This window comes from Zosterops lateralis (assembly GCF_965231275.1).
Source record: "Zosterops lateralis genome assembly, chromosome: 19".
Lineage (NCBI taxonomy): Eukaryota > Metazoa > Chordata > Aves > Passeriformes > Zosteropidae > Zosterops > Zosterops lateralis.
The window spans coordinates 6059583-6079964 of record NC_139779.1 but is presented as its reverse complement, the minus strand read 5'-3'; the positions used below and the strand labels follow the sequence as shown (position 1 = coordinate 6079964).

Below are 20382 nucleotides of genomic sequence, written 5' to 3'. Positions count from 1 at the left end.
GCAGGGATGGTTTTTGGCACTAAGGGCTTTTTTGCCCTTGATCCTTATAAAATACACGTGTAAATGTGTGTTTACACACATTGTGTGCATCCGTGTGTGTGTGTGTATAGGAATGTACGTCCGTGTCTCTGTCCACCTGGCTGTGTGTCTGTCTGTATCTCAGGATGAGAGGACAGGAGTCTCAGGCTGTGTTAGGGGTAGTTCAGGTTGGACATTAGGAGGAAGAAAGGGCGATTAAACATTGGAATGGGCTGCCCAGGGCGGTGGTGGAGTCACCATCCAGGGGGTGTTCAAGGAAAGACTGGGTGCAGCACTCAGTGCTCCGGTCTGGTCGATGAGATCTTTTCCATCCCGGCTGATTCTGTGATGTCTCGGTGTGTGCTCACTTCCCGTACGCACCCAAGGGATCCCCCGGCACCTGGGGAACCCCGCCATGTCCCCGTTTCCTCCCACCTGCCCGGGGCGGGCCTCGAACCCGCGGACCTTGGAGCCACCACGGGCAGCGCTGCCCCCCCGGCCCGCTTGGGGGCGCCGCGGAGTCCTCCTGTCCGCCAGGGGGCGGTGCCGCCCCGCCCGGCGCCCCTGGGGCCGCTCCGGCCGCCGGGTCCCCGCGGGCAGTTGCCATAGCGCCGCTGCCGCCGAGTGCCGGCACCGGGACGGGTCCGCCCGCTCCAGGCCTCGCCGCCACCGGGGACGCAGCTCCTCAGGGGGGAAGGTGAGGCGGTTGAGGCGCTGCTGGCGTCGGGGGGCTGCCAGGTGTGAGGGGTGTGTGTGGGGCTGTGAGGCCTCGCGGGGGCTGTGAGGGTTTGGGGGGTGTTTGTGTGTGTGAGGCTCCGGGGAGGCTGACGGGGTTTCGGGGGGTGGAGCACGGAGGGGAGCTGGCAGGGCTGGGGAGTGTGGAGCAATGGGGTATAGAGGGAGCTGGCAGGTTTGAAGTGAATGAGGCTTTAGGGTGAGTGTTTGAGGCTTTTGGAGAAGCTGCCAGGGTTTGGGGCAGTGGGGGCTGCCAGGGTAGAGATGGGGTGGGAGGGGGCAGGTTAATATGGGGTCCATGAGGCTGTAGAGTTGTCACTGAGGGTTGTCCAGGGGCTGTGGGGTGACGAAATGGCTCTAGATTGGAGTGTTGGCAAGTGTAGGGGGACAGAGGGCAGGAAGGGCTGCCGGGATTTGAGGGGCACAGGGCAGGGGGAATGGGGCTGCTGGGGTTGGCACAGGTGCAGCACCTGGGTTTCATTTTGGGGATATTTGGGGTCAAGGGGCTCCCTCACAGCGTTTCCCTCATGAAGGGGGAGTGGGATTCTGGTGCAGCCTCTTTTTTCGTGTTTAAAAGTGGTGATGAGCAACTCTTCCCCTCTCTGAGTTCTGCTCCCAAAGGACCTCTGGGGTTCAGTAGGTTATTCTGCTCAAATTGATATGAGAGCTGAGGAATTCTGGATAAGCACCAGCCTTACTTAGAGCTCTCTGCTTAAATTATTGCCTCTTTGCATTTGAGCATGTCCAAAGTGTAATTTGGTGTTAAGGACCCAAATTATTTCCTTCTCTGCTCCACACTGCAGAGTGAAAGCTGAGCAAGTCCTACTTTCGTTGCAGAAAGCAAAAGTTGTTCAGAAAATAAAAGTCCTCTAGTGTCCTTTGGAGCATTGTGTTCCTGTAAGCAGGTCAAGGTGTTTCCTGTGAGGAAAGTATTGACTCATCCTCTGGTTTCTTAGCAGTATTTTGGTGTCTGCAGGTTAATAAATGTCAGCTCTGCAGTGAGAACAGGGCCCTGTGAGTCTCCTCAGGTTAAAAGGCTGAGGATGGGAAGGCTCAGTGTTTGACCCTGTGATAAAGAACCAGTTGCACTCCAGAAAAAACAAAACAAAACAAAAAACAAAACAAAACAAAAAAAACACCCCAAAAAACCACAAAAACACCAAAAAAACTTCAAAACTTCAGGTGATTTCCAACACTGCAAGGACAGCTGGGTGTGCTCAGTCAAGTGTGGCATTAAAGGCAGATAGGAAGGGTTTAATTTTACACTGCTTGGATTGAGCTGTGCTCAGGGTAATGTTTAATTGGCTGGGACAGAAGGGGTTTATTTGTGTGCTTCATTTGAGCTCACTTCCTCCTCTCTGACACACGCTGTGTCTCCAGTGGGGAGTGCAGGGTGTAACTTCACATGTTGTTTTGGGACAACTGCTCCACAGCAGTGCAGGCACCTGTGGCAGGTTTCTGTTCTTTCTAACCTCAGTGTGGAGCTGGTGAAAGACTTAGTGAAGAACAAGAAGCTTTTTTAGCTCTCCATATCACTAGGATGGGAGATAATGGGTGCATTTTAAGTTGGTATTTTATTGTGTTTATGCTGTAGCGGGTTGTATTTTGACACTTTTTGAAGCTCAGATTTTAAAGTAGGTGATCATTAAGGCATACACATGATTGCATAAACCAAAAGAGTTTTAATCCTTTGTTTTCCTACTGTTACCTCCTTTTTCCAGAGCTGAGCAGTGGAGCAGGAAGCTCTGACAAGCTTTAAATGTTTCTTACAAATCCCAGATCCTTGAGTTTACCTGCCTCCATCCATCAAAGACTCAATCTCAACACCTTTGTGCCCACAGTGCTGGGGAGGGGGATCTTGTAGCCCTCCTCAGTAATCACAATTGTTTTTGGTGGCACAGTTGGGTCTAATGAACCAAAACAATCACCTTTGGCTGCCGTGTTTGCCATTGGGGGCTGGGAATCCTGGAGCAGAGTTCCCCAGCTGCAGCACTCTGGGACTGCACATCCACTCAGCTGTAGCAACTCCACTTTTAATTAAAGGCTGATCGCCTCCACAGTGGTTCTCATGGGTTAATGCTTAATTGCTCAGGTTTTTGCTGAGTTGGAATAGTTTTGAAGTCATCACGTAAGTATTGTGTTTAATTGTAGGGTAGAAAAAGCAGCGTGGCTTTCAGTGAGGCTCAGGCTTTCTCATTGTCAGGTACCGTGTGATTTGGCTCCTAAAATGAGAGCTGAATGCACTGCTCTGCACTGAGGGTACAAAGGAATCCTTATATATGAGTTTTTGGGAGGTCAGTGGTCACTAGTTGAGTTTATGATTGAAATCTGTGTTCTTCACATCTTCAGATTTTTGTTGTTGACTTCAGTGTGGGTTTGTGTTGTTTTGTTTGTTTGTTCAGTGGTGTCATTTTCACTTCTTGTGCAACTTTGCACCAGGGTTTGTTGTTAATAACAACTGAGATTGTAAACTCTTCAATTAGGCTGGAGCATGAGCTGAGCTGAGCTGCCAGTGCTGTTATTAAACCTGGAGCTTGGACTTTGAACCAGTTTTTGCCTGGAGGGGTGGAAGCAGATTTCCAGGCTCTGCTCTGTGTGCCTGCCTCTCCTGGGCAGTGGAGCTGGGCAGGCTGTGTCTGAGCCAGCACTGCAGTTTGTGTCCTCAGGTCTGCCTGGGAAAATGCTCTCCTCACTTCGGGTGTGTTGGTTTCACTGTAGGAAAAATACTGTTTAATTAGGGTTAGGCCATTTTCCTGTTCCTTCCAGTGGGTTTTCATAGGGTGTGGAATCACAGAGTGGATTGGGTTGGAAGGACCTTAAAGATCACCTAATTAAAGATCCTCTGGCTCCATCTCATCTCTAAACCTTCTGACCAGTCCTGATCTGAGGATTAGAAATCAAAATACATTGAACCAAGTTCTTGTGCTTAAAGAAACACTCTGTGATCAGCAGGATAATGAGAGGTTCAGAAAGGTGTGTGCATGTGGCCCTATTTTGGACACAGCTGTGTGTGACCTGCTGCTGAGCAGGGAGAGAGGACCTCTGGGTACCTGGGAGTTAAGAGAAATTGGTTCTTTTCTCTAGTCCCAGCTCTGACTATGGACATAACCCAGCTTTACCTGGGTCTTGCTGGCAGTCTGGATATGGAGTCTGTTTTGAGCTCTGGGACAGTGCAGCCAGAGCCCTGCTGGGGTCTCTGATGCTGCTGTTCACTGCCTGTGCCTTGTGCTCTGCACTTCCATGTATTTACCTGGTGCAAATATTCCCCCAGACCTCCCCTGATTATAAAACTCCAGCCTGGCTCCTGCTCCCCAGAATAATTCCAGTCATTATCCCTGACAGTCCCTCTCTGTGGTTACCCCCCAAGCCTGTTCTCCTCCCCTTCCCAGGGACTGTCCCTACAAAAGCCAGGGACTGGGAGTGTGAATTTCCCTGGCACTCAGGGAGCAGGGAATGCTTTGCAGGGATGAGTAAGTGGAATCTCTGTTTCACAGGTGGGGACAGTCCCGTCACTGCTGGGCTGATGTCAGGACCAGGACTCACCTGCATGCAAAGGTTTCCAACCCCCTGCTGGTAGGTGCCTCTAAAGTTGATTATTTAGTCTTCAAACAACATTGCAAGGTTGAAAAATTACCCTCTTCTTTAAGAAACCAAGAGTATGATGTCAGATCAAGAGTTCAGATTTTGTATTAGGTTTTTCCTTCTTTCTCAGCTCAGATGGCTTATTCTAACCTCTGAAAGGCCTTTTTGGCTTGTTAAATTTATGCTCCCATAAGGGACTTTAGAAAGAATTGTTGTTCTGAGATGCTGTTAATTCTTCTCAGTGTCTGTAAAATCTGCAACTTCTTCACATTAATTGCTCTTGAGGTTTTCAGTTTATTCAAAAATATTAATCAGGCTTCTTTCTCTAATGCCCTCTGGCTCCTCTGCCAAATCGTCTTGGAATAAGAATTTCCACATTTTATTTTGGTGGAGACTAAAATATTCATTAAACACCAGCTTTTTTTTTAATGCTGCCACCTTTTTATTTATATTCAGAAGGTTATGGGATGTGCTTATAAGAATATACTTAAGGAGCATATGCTTTGAATCTTTTAGTTTAGGCTGATGTTAAGTGAGATTTGAAACTCATTAAATATAATTTAAATTTAAAATACTCTCTTTTGGGAGTAGCTTGTTGCGTGGTAACCTCTGCTGCATGAAGGATGAATCCTGTGGACATTATATATTCTATATATACACATGGATGATTTCAAATTGCAGTGTCACTGAAGCCACACCACTCTTGAGCTGTTACTGCTCTGGCTTTTCCCCAAATGAGTGAGGAGCTGCATCCCAACAGAATTCTAGACTGAAACTGGTGTGATGCTCCTTTTTGTTGATGTGGAAATATCTTGCTCAGAGCAGAGTTTCTGCTGGCACCAGGGGATGGCTGCCAGGTGTCCTTCACCCAGAAACTCCTTGCTGGCGTCACTCACACAAGCAATTCCTGTGTTTGAGGTCATCCTCCACGAGCTTGCATCATGCATTGATAACTTTGCTTCCATGGAAGTGTTGGTGCTTCCCAGGACTTTGCCTGGGCCACGAGGAGTTGGAAAACTGCCCAGCAGTGCTGTCCCTGGGCTTGGAGGGTGATAAGCAGCAGCTTCATGCTCTGCTGTTGGCTTGGTGTTAAGATAATCATGGCCAGGCTGGGAACACAACTGGTGCTGCAGCTCTGAGGCAGTGAGCAATTCCTTCTCTGTGGGATTGCCTTTGAATTTTTTTTATTTGTGTCTTAAAAATGAGCTTTTATCCATCTGCTGGAATAGATTTCTTTACAGACACTTGAATTTGATAATTTAAGGACAAACAGCCCTCTGGGTTCCTGAACGGTTTTTAAATGGCAAATTAATGGTTAAAAGAAGGGAAATCTCTGTTTAGATTAACAAAATAACTTTTTTTCCTTGCTGAATCCATGAACCTCTTCCTATATACATGCCCAGCAGTCTGGGCCAGCAGCAGAGACGGATAGAATGCCGAGCTTGATAGATTGTTGGAGCTGGTTTTTGGTAGTTAAACAATAATGGAGCTGTTGTGTGCTTGCAGGGAAACACTGAGCTCTGTGTGCAGACTTCAGCCTGGAGAAAGTTCCAATTGTTCCAGAGAAGGGCGAGTTCTAAAATGCAGCTTCTGTGGCTGGTGGCACAGCTGGCCAGATCCCTGCCTGTCCTGAGGCCCTTGCACAAGCATTGCAGGAGAGTTTGGAAACAGTTTATTTTTCAGATTCCAAGTAAAGTGTAGATTTCCAAGTCCCCTTTGACTGTATAATCCAAAAGAGTAGAAATGGAAGCTGGTTTTTATGTAGGGGCTGTTTCATGCTCTTGGAGCTCAGGGCCCAGGCTCCTGCCAGTCAGACAGAGGCTGATATTGCATAATCCATGCCTTATGTCTGTCAGATGGAAAGGCTGATCAGTTGTTGCAGGGGATCATGGAGTTCCTTGTCAGCTCAGTCAGACCTCGTCTGTCACTGTGCATCTTCTTGTGCAGAGGGATCTGGGCTAGGAAGAGCAAGATTTTGTCTCTCATGCAAAAGAGAAACAAGAGCTGAAGCACAAATTTAATAAAATGAAGCCCAAATCATCAGCCTCCTTTTTGGCAAAACACTTCTTTCTATTCCTGCTGTTATTTATTACTGTTGCTTTATTGCTGTTATTTGTTACTTGCTCCCCTGACCCAAATACAAATCACAGACAGATTTTTGCAATGGAAATACCTAAGTCAGGAATGTCATTGGGAGTGAAGGAATTCCTGGAAAGAATTGAAATACATTGTTCAGCTCACTTTTGGGCTTCAGGAATGACTTGGAATGCCTACAAGGTGTGCAGGGAGAGTGCAGCTGGAATTCTAAACCCCTGTAAATGACTGCTTGTGTATGGCAAAATAACACACTTAGGAACAAAGCACTTGTGGCATTTCCTTTTATCTGCCTTCAGAGGCACCTTAAATCAGCAAATAACCTTATCTGATCACCCTGATACCATCTCTGAACTCTGCCATGGGTGAAAACCCATTTCAAGGTTTAAACTGTGTGTTTTGGAGAGAACACACAACACATTTAATGCAGTTTTACCATTTTGGTCGCTCAGAACCCTCTAACATTGCATGATTTCAGTTTGCTCAGCTCTTGCTGCGGTAAAGGCCGTTTATATCAGGTTTTCAAACAATGTGTTCAACTGCATATAATGAAGCCTTTTCATCCAACAGAATGTAGGCCAGAGCCCAGCCTGGGTCGTGAAAGGCTTTACTTTGTCTGAGGGAAGTAAGATGATCGTTTTTGGAATGAGGCCTGTCTCCCTCAGTGCTGCTCTGCCCAAAGCCAAACTCACTTGGTAAGGCATTGTTCTGGAGGCCTGAGCTTGCTTTTTTACTTCTGGATGTGGCTCTAAATAACATGAGCTAAAGCTTTCATTGCTCTGGCAGGAATAAGAGATGCAGGCTTGACGTTAAATCTAATACATGGTGGTATTTCCTAAAAATTTCCCTAATGAAAGAAAATGTGAATAAAAGGGTATAAGCTGTTACTGTCCACTGTATGCTTGATTGATCAACCTTAATCCTCGATCATGGACTAAACAGTCTGAATGTATTGACCAAACCTTCTAAACTTCTAAGGAGAAGGGTTTCTTTACAACATGTACAAAAGATTTGAAATCTAAAATCCTTGATGTTTTCCTAGCCAGCAGTTTGACAGCATGCTGCCTCCTTCACACCTTAAGTCCCAAGGCTGTTTGTCTTTTTTGTTTTGTAGTGTTTTGGTTTTTTTAAAAGACCACATTTGTCAGTAACACTTTTATTTTTAAGTTGAAATGCCCCTTTAAGTAAAAACAAGCTTCTTGAGCAATATTTAATTCTGCACGTTGACCATAATTTTCCTTGTGAACTGGGAAAGAGTTCAAACAAACCAAAAAAAAGCCACAAAAAAATGAACAGGACTTGCATTGTCTTTTGCACTTGCGTCAAACATGAATTTGGCCTCAAAATCATCTTGTTTTGTCCTGTTTATATTACGTGTTGTAAAATTGTTAGGATGCTCTGCAGAATTGCAAGGAGGCATTTCTTCCCTTAAGTGCCTCACTTCTATGAGCTCTGCAGTTTTCTGCAAGCATTTAATTCCATTATGAATACAGTACTGCTTTAAAGAAATGAAATATTGATTCCATTCCCTGATGGGGCATTATCTGTATTTTGCTTATGGAAAATTCAAGCACAGAGAACTGAAGTGGCCCAGACTCAAAGAGTTGGAAACTGAACCTAAAAATCCTCACCCTGAACTTTCCCACATTATTTATCCCATTACTAATCTGAAAATAATTACCCAATGATACATTTTGAAATTTGGATTTTATTATTTTTTTAAAAATAGGAATATCTGGTATCTGATTTATTTGTGTAATCAAAACTAGGTCAGTTTCAGCTGAACTATTGAACTGGGAAAAGTAGAGTTCAAAAGAGAAGAAAGGTCATGCTGATGTTATCAGGTCAGTGGTGGAAAAGATTGTGTCATAGGGAGCTTCTTACTGGCAGCAGTCCTGTCTGGCTGTGCTGAAATGCCAGATAAGTTATTTGTTTGGGATCTGAGGACAGAAGTGAAGATGTTTTGAGGTTTTATTTAAAAAATAAGTATTCTTTGTTATTAGAGAGCTGTGTGAAAGTACAAGACAGCTTAGTATGTTCCCAAACTCCATGATAGTTGGTCTGGTTTTATTCTTTGTGCCCTCACACCAAGATTTAGTCTAATATGAAAACCTTGCCTGTCATTTTACAAAGCAAAAAAACCCCAGAATGGAAAGAAATGCTCCTGCCAGTTACAGAGAAGCAAAACGAAAATGTAACTGTGTACTGCAAAGGCTGAGGAAAAAAAACCCAACTGAAGGTGAACCAAAATGGAGCAGATTTATTGGTTTCTAAACACCAGTGATTTCTGGAGCACTGACTCATGATGTCTGAATGTCTGGGCTTGCCAGAAGCCTGCACTGAAATGTGACCCTGCTGGCTTGGGCCATATATGGGAAATTTCCCCTCTGTGACAAAGGTGGAGAATGCAGAAGATGCAGGTCCCTGGCTGAAGCTTTCCTTACCCCCTGTCCTCTCAGCCTTCTGTAAAAATCCATTTTCTGGGTTGGATCCCACTGGGATTCCACGTTCAGCACTTTCTGTTTGATCCCATGGATTTAGGTGAGCTCTGCCATCAAAGGATGCCCCTCCTGCCTCTATTGGTGCTGCACACAGGTGATTAGAAGGCTTGACAAAGAAATGTTCTGCCATAACTGATGTGTAGAGATGTGGCAGTAAAGGAGAATTACCTTTTTTTGGATCGTGGCTTTAATTCCCAGAGACAAATGTTTACTTGAATGGTTTGTGAGCCCCTGTGTGGGCTCTTGCAGAATCTCCTCAGGATGTGCCCCCTTAACTCAGCAACCAAAACCCCAGGACCAAATGGCTGTTGGGTTTGTTCATGTTTCTGTTTGAATAAAGCCTGGATTTCAGGCTGCTTTGTTTTGCATTTCTCAGTCCTTAATGTTCTGAAGAAATTGAGGCTGGAGAGAGAGAGAGAGAGGCACAGCAGTTGAACAAGGATGGAAGGAACCCATGTAGAGTCTTCCAGCCCTAGAAATAAACACTTCAGATGGTTGGAAATGGACTTTTCCACAACATCTGTCCCATGAATGCTGCAGAGAGTTCATGCTCGTCCTGCTGGCACAAACTGGGTACTAAGGCTTGAACTTTCCCTCAGTTTTCAAGCTCTTCTCCAGGGCTGCAATTTCAAATGCTTCCGTGCTAAAGGGAGATTGGCACAAGAATAATATTTATGGAAATGCTTTAAGAGTATAACTTCAAAGTCCCTCTCAAAGTTCCACCTGTATTAACTTCCTTCAGATGGGAGTGGGGTATTTCCCCCTGTCTACAGATAAGGTGACTAAACCATAAATAAACTCACTTTTTTACGGCCCTATCTTTTGTTATCTCAGGAACAAAACCAGTCCTCAGGTTTTTATTCAACATCCTGGACCTTTTTTTAACTGCTGACTAATTTTGAAGTATTTCTGCGGCCTGGGAGGGCAGATCTTCCCACCCCACACGTCGGATGTGACGTCTCTGCTGGTCTTTGTACGTGTGTGCTGAAGGAGAAGATCTGCAGCTGCATTTTATTCTGTTTCAGCACCTAGTTTGGATTTGAATTCCGATGAATTTGGACTAGGCATAGCTATGAAATGAGTCTGCAGTGTTTGTACTTGTTAGGATGTGCCTCACTTATATACATCCAGATCTGTTTCAGTCCAGCCAAATAAAAATTATCTTTTTTTCAGGCTCCAGTTAAATAGGTTAGAGGTTGCCTGCCAGTCTGCACAGAGCTGTGGTGCCTCCAGTCCTACTGCACGTACACTCTTCCACTTGTATAAATTCCATGGGGTTTAGGTTCGTTTTCTGCCAGCAGCTCCTGGGATAAGGTGGGGAGAAGAGTAGGTTTGGCATGTGAGGAATTTTGAGACTATATTTTGATTTTGGAGGGGTGAAATTTAGAAGTTTACTGGTTAAAAATAAACCCATAGCTTGGCATGACAAATAATTTCCAGGGTTTCCAACTGGTGGTGTAATTTATCAGCAAACACTCTCAATTCTGGGTGCCTGAAACACAGTGATAGGCCAGAGTCTGTGGAGCTTTGGGGCCAACTGCAATCCCAGTTTCAGGGAAACTTAATGTAATCCTGGCTAGTCTTGTCCAATCCCAAGTTTGAGGAGCTGTATCTGGGATAATGCACCTCTCTCTTCTCCTTTCAACTGCCCCCATATGCTTGTGCTTCATTCCCAAGCTGAACTGTTGGTGAATGTGTAATTTATCCAGTTGTCATAATGAAACAAGAGGTGTAATTGTAACCATAGGCCTTTGGGGCCAGGGATTCCAATGGAAATAATTTGGTCTCTTTTTGCCTGAAGAAGGGAACTCGAGATGTGATGAAAATACAAATTTATATCCTTTCTCCTTCCCTTTTTCCTCCAGCTCCCTGAATTCCTCCTGAATTTAGGAGAAGAGTATCATTAAACCATCTGACAGTGGTTACATTCTTCCATGGTGAAATCACCTTCCAGCAGAGGGGATTCCAAGGTGTTCCCTGGTTAAACTGTGGATCTGCTCCTGTTTGTTTGCAATACCCAAGCACTGAAGTCACTGAGTCCACAGCAGTATTTTGCAGCACAGCAGAAACTTATTTTCAGCAAGGTTCTATTCTGGGTGTTGTAAAACTTGCTGTGAGAGGGAGGTATTTGCAGTGTGGAGAGGAGGAGGAGGACTCCCTGAAAAGCTCCTGCTGTGCCTTTGGAGCCACTTTCTGGCTTCCAGGTGGGCAGAGATCCAGGAAAACTCCCCCAGCTGTTGCCATGTGGCTGTCATGGAAGAGTGGTTGAGGTGGGTTTTGAGATGAAGTGTGGATAGGATGGACCCTTCCTGGAGCAGGGCTGGTTAGGGAAGCTGCACAGTTATTCAAATGTTCAGGTTTGTCTTGAGAATTTACTGCTACTTATTGCAATTACAGTTTTAGCAGTGACCCATGCAGCTGGATCCAAGAAAAACTGTGAGGGACAGGAATGAAGGGAGAGAAAAATTCACCATGGACTTTTTTTCCATAATGAAAAGGACTGGTTGAGTTGGGAGGGGATAGTCTAGGATTCCTGGACTGCTCCTTGCTGACTTTTTGGTGGAGAGCTTCCACTTTCAGTGATACTTTTGGCTGTGAGACCAAGGATGGAGACACAGTCACCCATGCAGGATGCTGGGAATGGTAACAAAACAGTACTCTGGAATCTTGCTTCTCCAGAGTCTCCTTTCTTCTCCTCCTCCTGACTTGGTTCATGCTATAATTACAACTGACTTAATTCAGCCTTGCTGATGAATATCAAACCAGTGTGAAAGAGCACAGCAGCTTTTTGAATTGTTTTTCAGCATAACAGGAGAGTGGAACGGACATAAACCCAAGGTAACAATATGTTCCTTGGGAACAGGTATGGGACTAAGGAATTGAGATAGACTGGGTAAGAAAAAGAATTTTCTAAAATCACATTATTTCACTTAATCACTTTGTTTTGTTTTCTGTTAACTTGCTGGAAGAATGTCACTGACTTGCAAAGGAGAAAGGCAGTTGACTTTCCATCTTGGCAGATATCTCAAAACCCAATTACAGTTAATAGCAAAAAGAACTTCTTATCTAAATATTTTTCAATATAGAAAATGCAACTTTGAGTCAAAATAAACAGTTTATGTTAAAATAATGCTCACCTCAGGTATCCAGTTCCTTACAAAACAGGATTTCCAAGTATCTCATGATAAAATGGGGGAAATTTGGTGTTGCTTGTGCTACAGAGGAGAGGGAAAGTGGGCAAGAGTTGGATTTGCAATTCCAGGTGCAAAGCTGGGAGTCAAGTGAGAAGGTGTCTGTTTTGGAATTAGCTTTCTGGGCAATGCTCTATAAATCCCACAGCTTTCTAAAACCCTTTTCTCCATTTCAAATAGGAATTGCAGCTCTCTAGTTTCAAAGAGGTGCTTGAAGCTGAGATCCTTTGTGCTTGTAACAATGCTGGTGGGATTTCAGGTGGAGATCTGTCTCTAAACCTCCCGATCAGCATCAGGTGTTGCTGGGAGTACTGATAAACACTGGTGCAGCTGCAAAATGTTCTTGGAATATCTGCTGGATTTTTGTCATCTATATAAGAGCTCATAATTTTCCCCTCAGCTAAGCCAGTTTTCCAAGGGCTTACCTGGCAAACGGTCTGCTCAATGTAAACCAGGTTACAGCAGCGTAAAAGGGGCTTTGTGTGCACGATGATTTCGTGAGAAGTGACTTTTGGTGCTTCTCTGGGCTCAGCAGCAGTTGAAGGCTCTGGCGTTTCAGCAGAGCTGTGTGTGGCTGTTCTGAATGCCTGTGGCCCCATTCCAGCTCTTTCCTGCTCTGCCTTGCACCCTGCCCCAGCGGGCTGTCCTGTTTACTCTCTGCTCTGTGCTAAATGGATGTCACTTCCTTCATTAAAATGCTGGTGCGTGGCCAGTTCCCCTTCCTTTGGGCTCGCACGCTCCGAGCAGCAGTGCTGCCGCGTCCAGCTGTGTGCCACGCTCCGGGATCTGCTCCTACCTGGATTGTTGGGATCTGCTGAGCCTGCCGAGGTTCCTGAGCCCACACACAGAGGCTTTTGGAGGCGTCTCCGGGGTGGAGAAGCACAGGTGAAGCTGTGTTGAGAAGAGGCTGAAGATGGATTATTGCTGGTGGGTGCAAGCGGCGCTTCCAGCCAGGGACTGCGCACATCCCACAGGGAAGGTGTAAGCACAGCGTGCAGAATGGGGTGCCAGTGCCAGCCCGCTCTGGCCAGCCTCTGGACATGAGGATGTGGGTGCTGTTCAAGGGCATCCCCTGATGTGCCTGGCAGTGCAGGCACTCCTGGATGCACAGGATCACAACCAAGGGGACACAGAAATCCTGGACACCCCGTTCTGAGCACTCGGTGCGGACTGACCTGAGCGCTCTGCCTTTGTGGCTGACCAGGGTCTCACCTGAAGAGTTTTAAACTGACATCAAAGTCGCTGATCAGACTGGTGAGCAATTAAATGTTTGTCTTTGTAAGGTTTATTGCTGTAGCATGTTTAGGTGATTAGCGATGGGAAATGTCTCCAGGCTTTTGGAAGGCATGAACAAAATGGAAAAGTGTTTCCTCCTTCCATAACACAATTTCTTCTGTCTCCCCCACCTGAACACTCCTGTTTCTAGCTGTGATCCAGTGCTGGTATTTATTTGCTTATTTTTTCAAGGTGTGCATGCTGGCCCCTTGGGCACAGGTGAATTAGTACCTTTACTATAAACATATTCTTCCCTATCCCTACATAAAAATCTAACTGTCTCAGTCCAGTTATTTTATACAGTAATTTAGATGTACATTCCTTGTGACAGATTTGTGTCCCATCTCTTCCTTTTCTCCTGCTTTGTGCTGATTGAGACACCACGTCTGCAAATGTCGTGCTCAGACTGGCAACCTGCTTCCTTCCCTTGTCCCTTCTGCAAGTGGCTCATTTGCTGACTTTTCCAGCTGTCCCAACATATGGCTGCTCCCATTTATCATAATTCAGGTCTGTGCCTGGGACAAAGGCTGATAAAAATAATACTTTGTGCATAAGTGGCATTTGAGCAGATTATTCTATAGCTCTGTTATCAGGCAAATACTGGTTTTTTGATCTAACTGTGGATTCAGTTTGTAAGTGATAGGTCATTAGTGAAACTAATTTTAGCAAGGCATTTCTTATCAGTACAGGTTTGTTGAAATAATAAAAAAAAAAAGGTAGTAAATTGTAACAATGAACAATTGTGCAACACTATTAATAGGGCACCAAGGTGGTTAACTCTTTAAATCCCTCAACCATTTCAAACAGCATTCATCAAAGTGAGATCTGATTAATTTTGCAGGGGCTACAACGTGGATTAATAACAAAACTAATAATTTTAAAAGTGGGCTATTAATACATGAGTCTTTTAAAGCCACACTGCCTTCTTCTGGCCTCCAGAACAATTTCCTTAATCTTCAAGCTATTAGAAGTGGCAGGAATTAATGATTTTGTGATCAGCATTATCCCAGGGTTGGTGTGTTGTGTTGAAAGTTGTGTCTTACAGTGTTGAGGAGGACAGACAGTGTGTTATTGTAGAGCATCTGTGGCTGCTCACTGCAGGTTCTGAAGGCCCTAAGAAGGTTCTGAAGTGGGAAGGAGGAGGGTGTCTCTCAATGGATGAGGGGCAGAGGGGAGCTGAGTGGTTCAGGGAGCTGATGGAAAATCAGCTCATTGTGGTGAACAGAGGAGGTGTGAGGGCAGCTCTTGGGGCTGATGAGCAAACAGCACTGCAGGGAAGCTGACCCTGGCAAAGCTGCTCTCTTGCATCTTCTCTCCCTTTTTGGCACCCAGCTCCATCTGCAGTAGCCTCCAGGGTCAGCAGCCCTGCTGTTCCAGTGGTTAAAGGCCTCTCAGGAGCAGAAGTACTTGTTGCTGTGGTTTCTCCTCATGTGGGAGTAGAATCAGCTGCTTCTGGGAGCTCAGTTCCTTTTAATCCCTTGATTCAAGTGCCTCCTTGATGCTGCTGCATTCCAGCTGCTGAATTCCTGAGCAGTCACCAAAAGGAGCCAGGCCCAGTCCTCGAGAGCTTTATTATACAGAGCAGAAGCTCATTGATTCTGACATATTCCTTTGCTTGCTCTAGTCCCTTGTTGTTTGTACCCTTAGGAAAATAAAGGCAGGTTTTATATTCAAACATAAACCACAGTTTCCCTCTGCAGCCACAGCCTACCCTTTGATGAAATCCAAACAGCATGTGTAATAAATCCTGTGTGGAGGCTGTGATCCCTGATATTCCAGCTAGCAAGGTTATGGCAGTGATATTGCATGTAGAGTGAGAACCTGAGTTCAAACACTTTTTAAAATGAAGATGGAAAGTATAATAATCCAGGCCTGCATTATGAATCCTGTCTCCCAACTGTGTATGGGAGGAAAACTTTGACATCACTGGTATTTCCTTCAGAATTATGTTAATGCAGAACTCGTGGTGTTGTGTAGAACGTGTTAATGAACTGGTGTTGAAATGAATTTCACTCTCTTGTTTAAATACTGTGAAGAGAGCGATGGTGTACACAGCTTCATACTAGAAAATTAAATAATCAAATCAATAAAAGCAGTCCAGCAGAGCATGGTGGAGTGCTGGCACCACTCTGTCTATGGCAAGCACCTCCCTGCCATTTACTGGATTTCTTCTGGCTTTCCTTAAAGCAACTGAAGAAAGAAGATGAAACCCCCTCTTCCCAAGGTGCTGATTGCTGTGTGGGTGGATGTGTTTGCAGGTCCGGGACAGGCTGTTTGATCTTGTCTCCACCCTTGATGAAACTCCCTCTCCCTTTGCCCTGGCAGATGCTCCAAGCACAACGTGCACTTAGGATTGAGGGCAGGTGGTTTTTGGCTTCCAGCAGTCACTGTTGGGTGCCTGCCATGGAGCTTCCAGTTTGCCAAACCCAGCTCAACTGCATGGCTCCAGCAGTTGTTTCTGTGGCTCCATGAGGCAGTACAGGCACCTTGTCCAAGGATAATGCTGCTATCAGTGGTTCCTCTAATGTCAGCTATGCCAGTAAGTCCACATCTTTTATTCAAGATGTTCCTCGGGAATTCCTGAAATCCATGCTGTCATTAAGTTTTCCAAGCTGGCACACTGTTATTAGCCAAGTTACTCTAAGTATTTTGCCAGCCCTGGAGCACAACACAGAGAAGTACCTCTTTCCACTGGGTGGTTTTTTTTTTTTTTTTTTTTTTTTGTCTGGGCATTAATTTGTCACTTTGGTGTAGCTGTGGAGCTCCTCGGGTGCAGAACAGCAGCTCCTTTGCAGAGGATTGACAGGAATTGTACAGGGCAGGATTCGTACTCTGGTTCTGACCCTCAGACTGTCACATCTGTAACATCCATCCCTCCCTTGGGGAACTGAACAGTTACTTGGACTGTGCTGACCACGTACCTCTGGATGGGTGACAGAATAAATAAGGGAATAATTTTGCTGTAGCAAACATTGTAGAGTTATCAGGGAAATTGTCATCCTGCAATTCCACTGAGACATTCTCCTTGTAACTTGGAGTCCTCTATCAGTGGCAGTGCTCATTTCCTTGGCTCTAAAGCTGATCCTCTCCAGAACAATGGGAAATCCCTCTTGAAGCAGCTGCTGAATCTTAGCTGTATTTCTTGGTGCTGTCTTAGTGCAGCTGTGGGCAGCTACAGAGGTGTTTTACATATGTGGTCCTTTCTATTCAGGAACAGAGATGCCTTTGGAAAAATGTTACAGATCAGAGGACAGTCCTGGTTGTTGTTTATTTATGGGCATTTCCCTTCAATGCTTTTGTAGTTGAGCAGGATTAAGGTTCTTCTAAAGCAACATCTGAGCTTTTTGTTGGCCTTTTAATTCCTGGCAATCACAGAGCTACAACCCCAGCTGAATGCTGAGCTCTGTCTTACTTTATCCCAGTTTGTGCACTGCCTTGTGTTTTTCTTCCCAACGTTTGACATGTTGCAATGTTCCAGAGTGAATTAGTAGGCTGTCTTTTTTTAGGAAAACAAAGCTTTTGGGGGCAGGCAGTAGCATTTGTGTATTCTGTTATCGTGGGTGGCCTTCAGCTTGCAGGGGTCCTTGAAACAGGAAGGGAGCTGAACTCTGGACACAGTTTTCCACTGCTGTGCAGGCTGTGAATGCTTGTTGGACTGTGCAGCTTTCATGTTGTTTAGATTTGTGATTCTTTGGAACAAATTAAAGCTCGAAAGAGCGTGATTTCAAGTAGAAGTTCTGTATTTTTGCAAAAGAAAGGCTCTGTTAACTTCTAAGTGGGACAGAGAGCTTGGAAATTAACGTGCAGAGAGAAAAAGGGTAATTGTTTCTTTTATGTGTGCCATCTAAAGTGCATGTTTGATTGCAGGGCAAAGCTAATACAGCTGGGTGATAGGTTATTTCTGTTCCTGCAGTGCTTTCCTCCGTGTATTTATTGGGATCTCATTGCCAGCCTAAGTGCAACCCACACTATTTATTGAGATCTGCTTGCCAGCCCAAGTGCCATTTCCACTGCAGCAACGAGCACATCAGCTACACCACGGATCCATGGAGTGAATGTGTAGATTTGCCCTTAAACACGGCAATGTGCTGAGCCTGCAGGGAGGGCTCCTGGCTGCGCTCACACTGTGGCCTTTGAAAGGCATCAGCCCAGGACAGCAGGGGCTCCAACCAGCCAAATTCAGCCAGGTTTTGAAAGGATTAAAGATGCCACTAAAGCAACAGATATTGGAACAGCACCAGAGTGCAAAAGCTTCCCAATTCAAGTACATCAGCCCCCAAGATTTAGCACAGCTTAAAAAAGAACATATTATACCCAATAACCTTTAGGATTCATACCAGCCCCGTTCCCTTGGGAATCTGGAGTTTCAGAGTGGCAATACTTACTGAGTAAAAAGCCATGAATTGGCTGCGCAGCTGAGAGATGTTTTATTTCCAGAAGTTTATAAAATCAAGCAGTTTCTGAACACTATCAGTGAGGGAGCTGATTTTTAAGACATAAAAGAAACAGTTCAGGAACTCCCATGTGAGAGCAGAAGTGCAGAGGAGGCAATTTGTATTCAGTTTACTCGTAAGTGATGACACATGGTGTGTGCTCCAGAAACTGAATGCCCAGATGAATTCAGATTTCTTTGTAGACTCCCAAAAGCAAGTTTAGAGCAGTGTATTTCTGGAATATTGCAGCAGAGGTGGTCTGAGAAGACTTTGGAACTGAGCATTTTGCACTGGACTGTGTTAGGATTTTTAGTAAGTGTGTGTGTGTATATGTGTAAAATTTGACTTGAAAAAACAAACAAGTGATTTTGTGTCTCAGCTGAAGTTGTTTTCTCAAGCAAGTTACCAAAGCCAGTATTTGATTTTCTTACACTGACCAGCTGTGTGATGATTCAGCCTTGTAACACTGTGAATTCAGCTCAGAACTGCAGTGTGTGAAATCAGCCAGTCCTTGCTTTTATTTTATCTTTTTGGATTTGTAGCTGTAAATCTTGAGAGGGATTTAGGATAAAGCTGAGGAATAGCCATCTTATGATCCTGCTGCTGATTTTATTTATCTGTTATGTGCTATATAATTTGAGCTTTTGTGTTCTTTTCCTGATGCATTATTACATCCTGATAAGTATTACAGCCTCTGTGAAATAGAAACAGCTTGTTACAGCAAACTCAGAATCTGATATAGCCAAGTGGAACATAGTTTTTATCTTATCTTCACTGTAGTCTCTTAACTCTGTGAAGTTTTACTAATAAAGTTCTCTTGATCTTTATTTGTTCCTTCTCACCAAAGCTCCATCAGGCTGGACTGGGCGTGTGGGATTTGTGTGCACTTGTCAGGGAAAGGATCAAAACTGACAATGTGCTGTTAAAAATGACCCATGGGTGGGCAGTTGACCTGCATTTCCTGCCTTGCTGTCACCTCAGCTGCCAGCCCGTGTCCCTGCCACCCGTGACTGGTGTTTTCCCTGGCAGGTACTATGTGGGCAAGCTGCTGTAACTGGTTCTGTGTGGATGGCTCCCCTGAGGAAATGCAGCCACCGCCGGCAGCCCGAGCCCAGGCCTATTCCAACCCTGGCTACAGCTCCTTCCCCTCTCCCACCTCTTCTGAACAGAACTGCAAAGCCTGTGGGATGCACTTTGACAGCTCCTCCAGCAAGGTGAGTCCACAGCCTGCCCTGCCAGGGGCAGCTGCCTTCCTTTAATTCCAGACACACATTTCATACACGTCTCCTTGGATCTGAGCACACCCCAGCTCACCCTTTGTGTCTTCAGTCATTCAGGAATCATTAATATGACTGGAAATCCTTCAGCAGACTTCCTCAATGAGAAAACCAAGCTGCTGATAGTCACTTAAAGAAGCGTTAACTTGAACATGAGTTATTCAAATTCTTATTTAAAAGCACCAATGTCCTTTAAAAATAAATATTTTGGCAAGAAGTTTAATAATGTTCATGCTTTCAGTAAAGGAAGGTATGCCTGCCTGTTTTCCAAACCATTGTTGCTCAATCTAAAAGCCAGTGGAGTTTTTTGAGGGTGTGTGTAGAACTGCTGAGCAAAAATAGCCCCAGACCAACCCCAAATCTATTTTATCTTACTTGTAAACTTGATTTGTGGGTATATAGATGCCAAGATAATTGGTACAACGAGACTTAATTTGACAGCCAACTGTGCCTGGGGCATTATTTGGACATGGTGGGTCCTTTAATGCTGCTTGAAAATGTCCCAGTGGGGAAAATTGTTCTGTGTACACACTCTGTGGCCCAAGAAGTGTCTTATCTATAGTTACTGAAGTTAAGTATGTGGGAATTTAAAAATAATGGTGAATTCTGGCCACAGCCCTTTTAGATTACATGGGAAAGTTCATAATTTGGTTTTCCTTGGACTTTCTTATTTATGCATGAGGACACACATCTGAGGAATGGTGAGTCTTGGCAGAGCTGCTGCCTTCTACTCCCAGGACAACAGGGATGTTGATGCATTTTTGCACTGAGAAGTGTAGTTGCTTCAGGAATCAAACTCTGGTGATACATTTTGGGGTGTGTGAGTATGCAGAGAGTTCTCCTGGTGCTGGGTCAGCTGCAGTGGGACTGTCCCTGCTTGTGACTCTGTAATGTTGTCTTTGACATTGTCCTCATTCAGCCACGTGTCCTCACAAATGCCTGTGGAGAGTTACCTTGGGCCCAGCACTTCCTGTTGGGCCCGGTTGCAAATAGTGGATGGAGATAATTCTGAAATGAAACCATTCCAGGCTGTGAGCTCAACAGCCCTGATTTCCCCAGAATCTCCTAAATACCTGTTCCATATGAGCTACCCTTAGAGCAGTGTCTCGTACAGAGCCATCAGTGGCTGCAGGTGAGCTCTGACTGGGAGAGGGAAAGCTCTGGTGCACAAATTGCAGAGGATCTGCTAAAGCTGTTGAAAACATTCCTGCCCTCAGCAGCTTCCCCCTTGTCCTGTGGGATCTGGTGTCTGTACCTGTGCTCGTGTCCAGCTGCT

At 45.1% G+C, this 20382-nt stretch overlaps 1 protein-coding gene across 5 annotated transcripts in view; it reads left to right on the top strand.

Annotated features, from left to right (window-relative positions):
- Positions 1–624: 624 nt before the first annotated feature.
- RFFL (ring finger and FYVE like domain containing E3 ubiquitin protein ligase) overlaps positions 625–20382 on the top strand; it is a 29241-nt gene continuing 9483 nt past the window's right edge. Inside the window, exons 1-3 of one of the 5 annotated variants that reach the window (XM_083875078.1) lie at positions 625–715; positions 4248–4326; positions 18859–19043. In XM_083875078.1, the coding sequence (XP_083731204.1) occupies positions 18864–19043 (180 nt within the window). In that variant the 5' untranslated portion in view covers positions 625–715; positions 4248–4326; positions 18859–18863. Of the gene's footprint in view, positions 716–737; positions 757–2094; positions 2204–4247; positions 4327–12855; positions 13376–18858; positions 19044–20382 lie in introns of those variants that run through there. The other 4 variants (XM_083875080.1, XM_083875079.1, XM_083875082.1 and 1 more) reach the window with 4 other exon arrangements.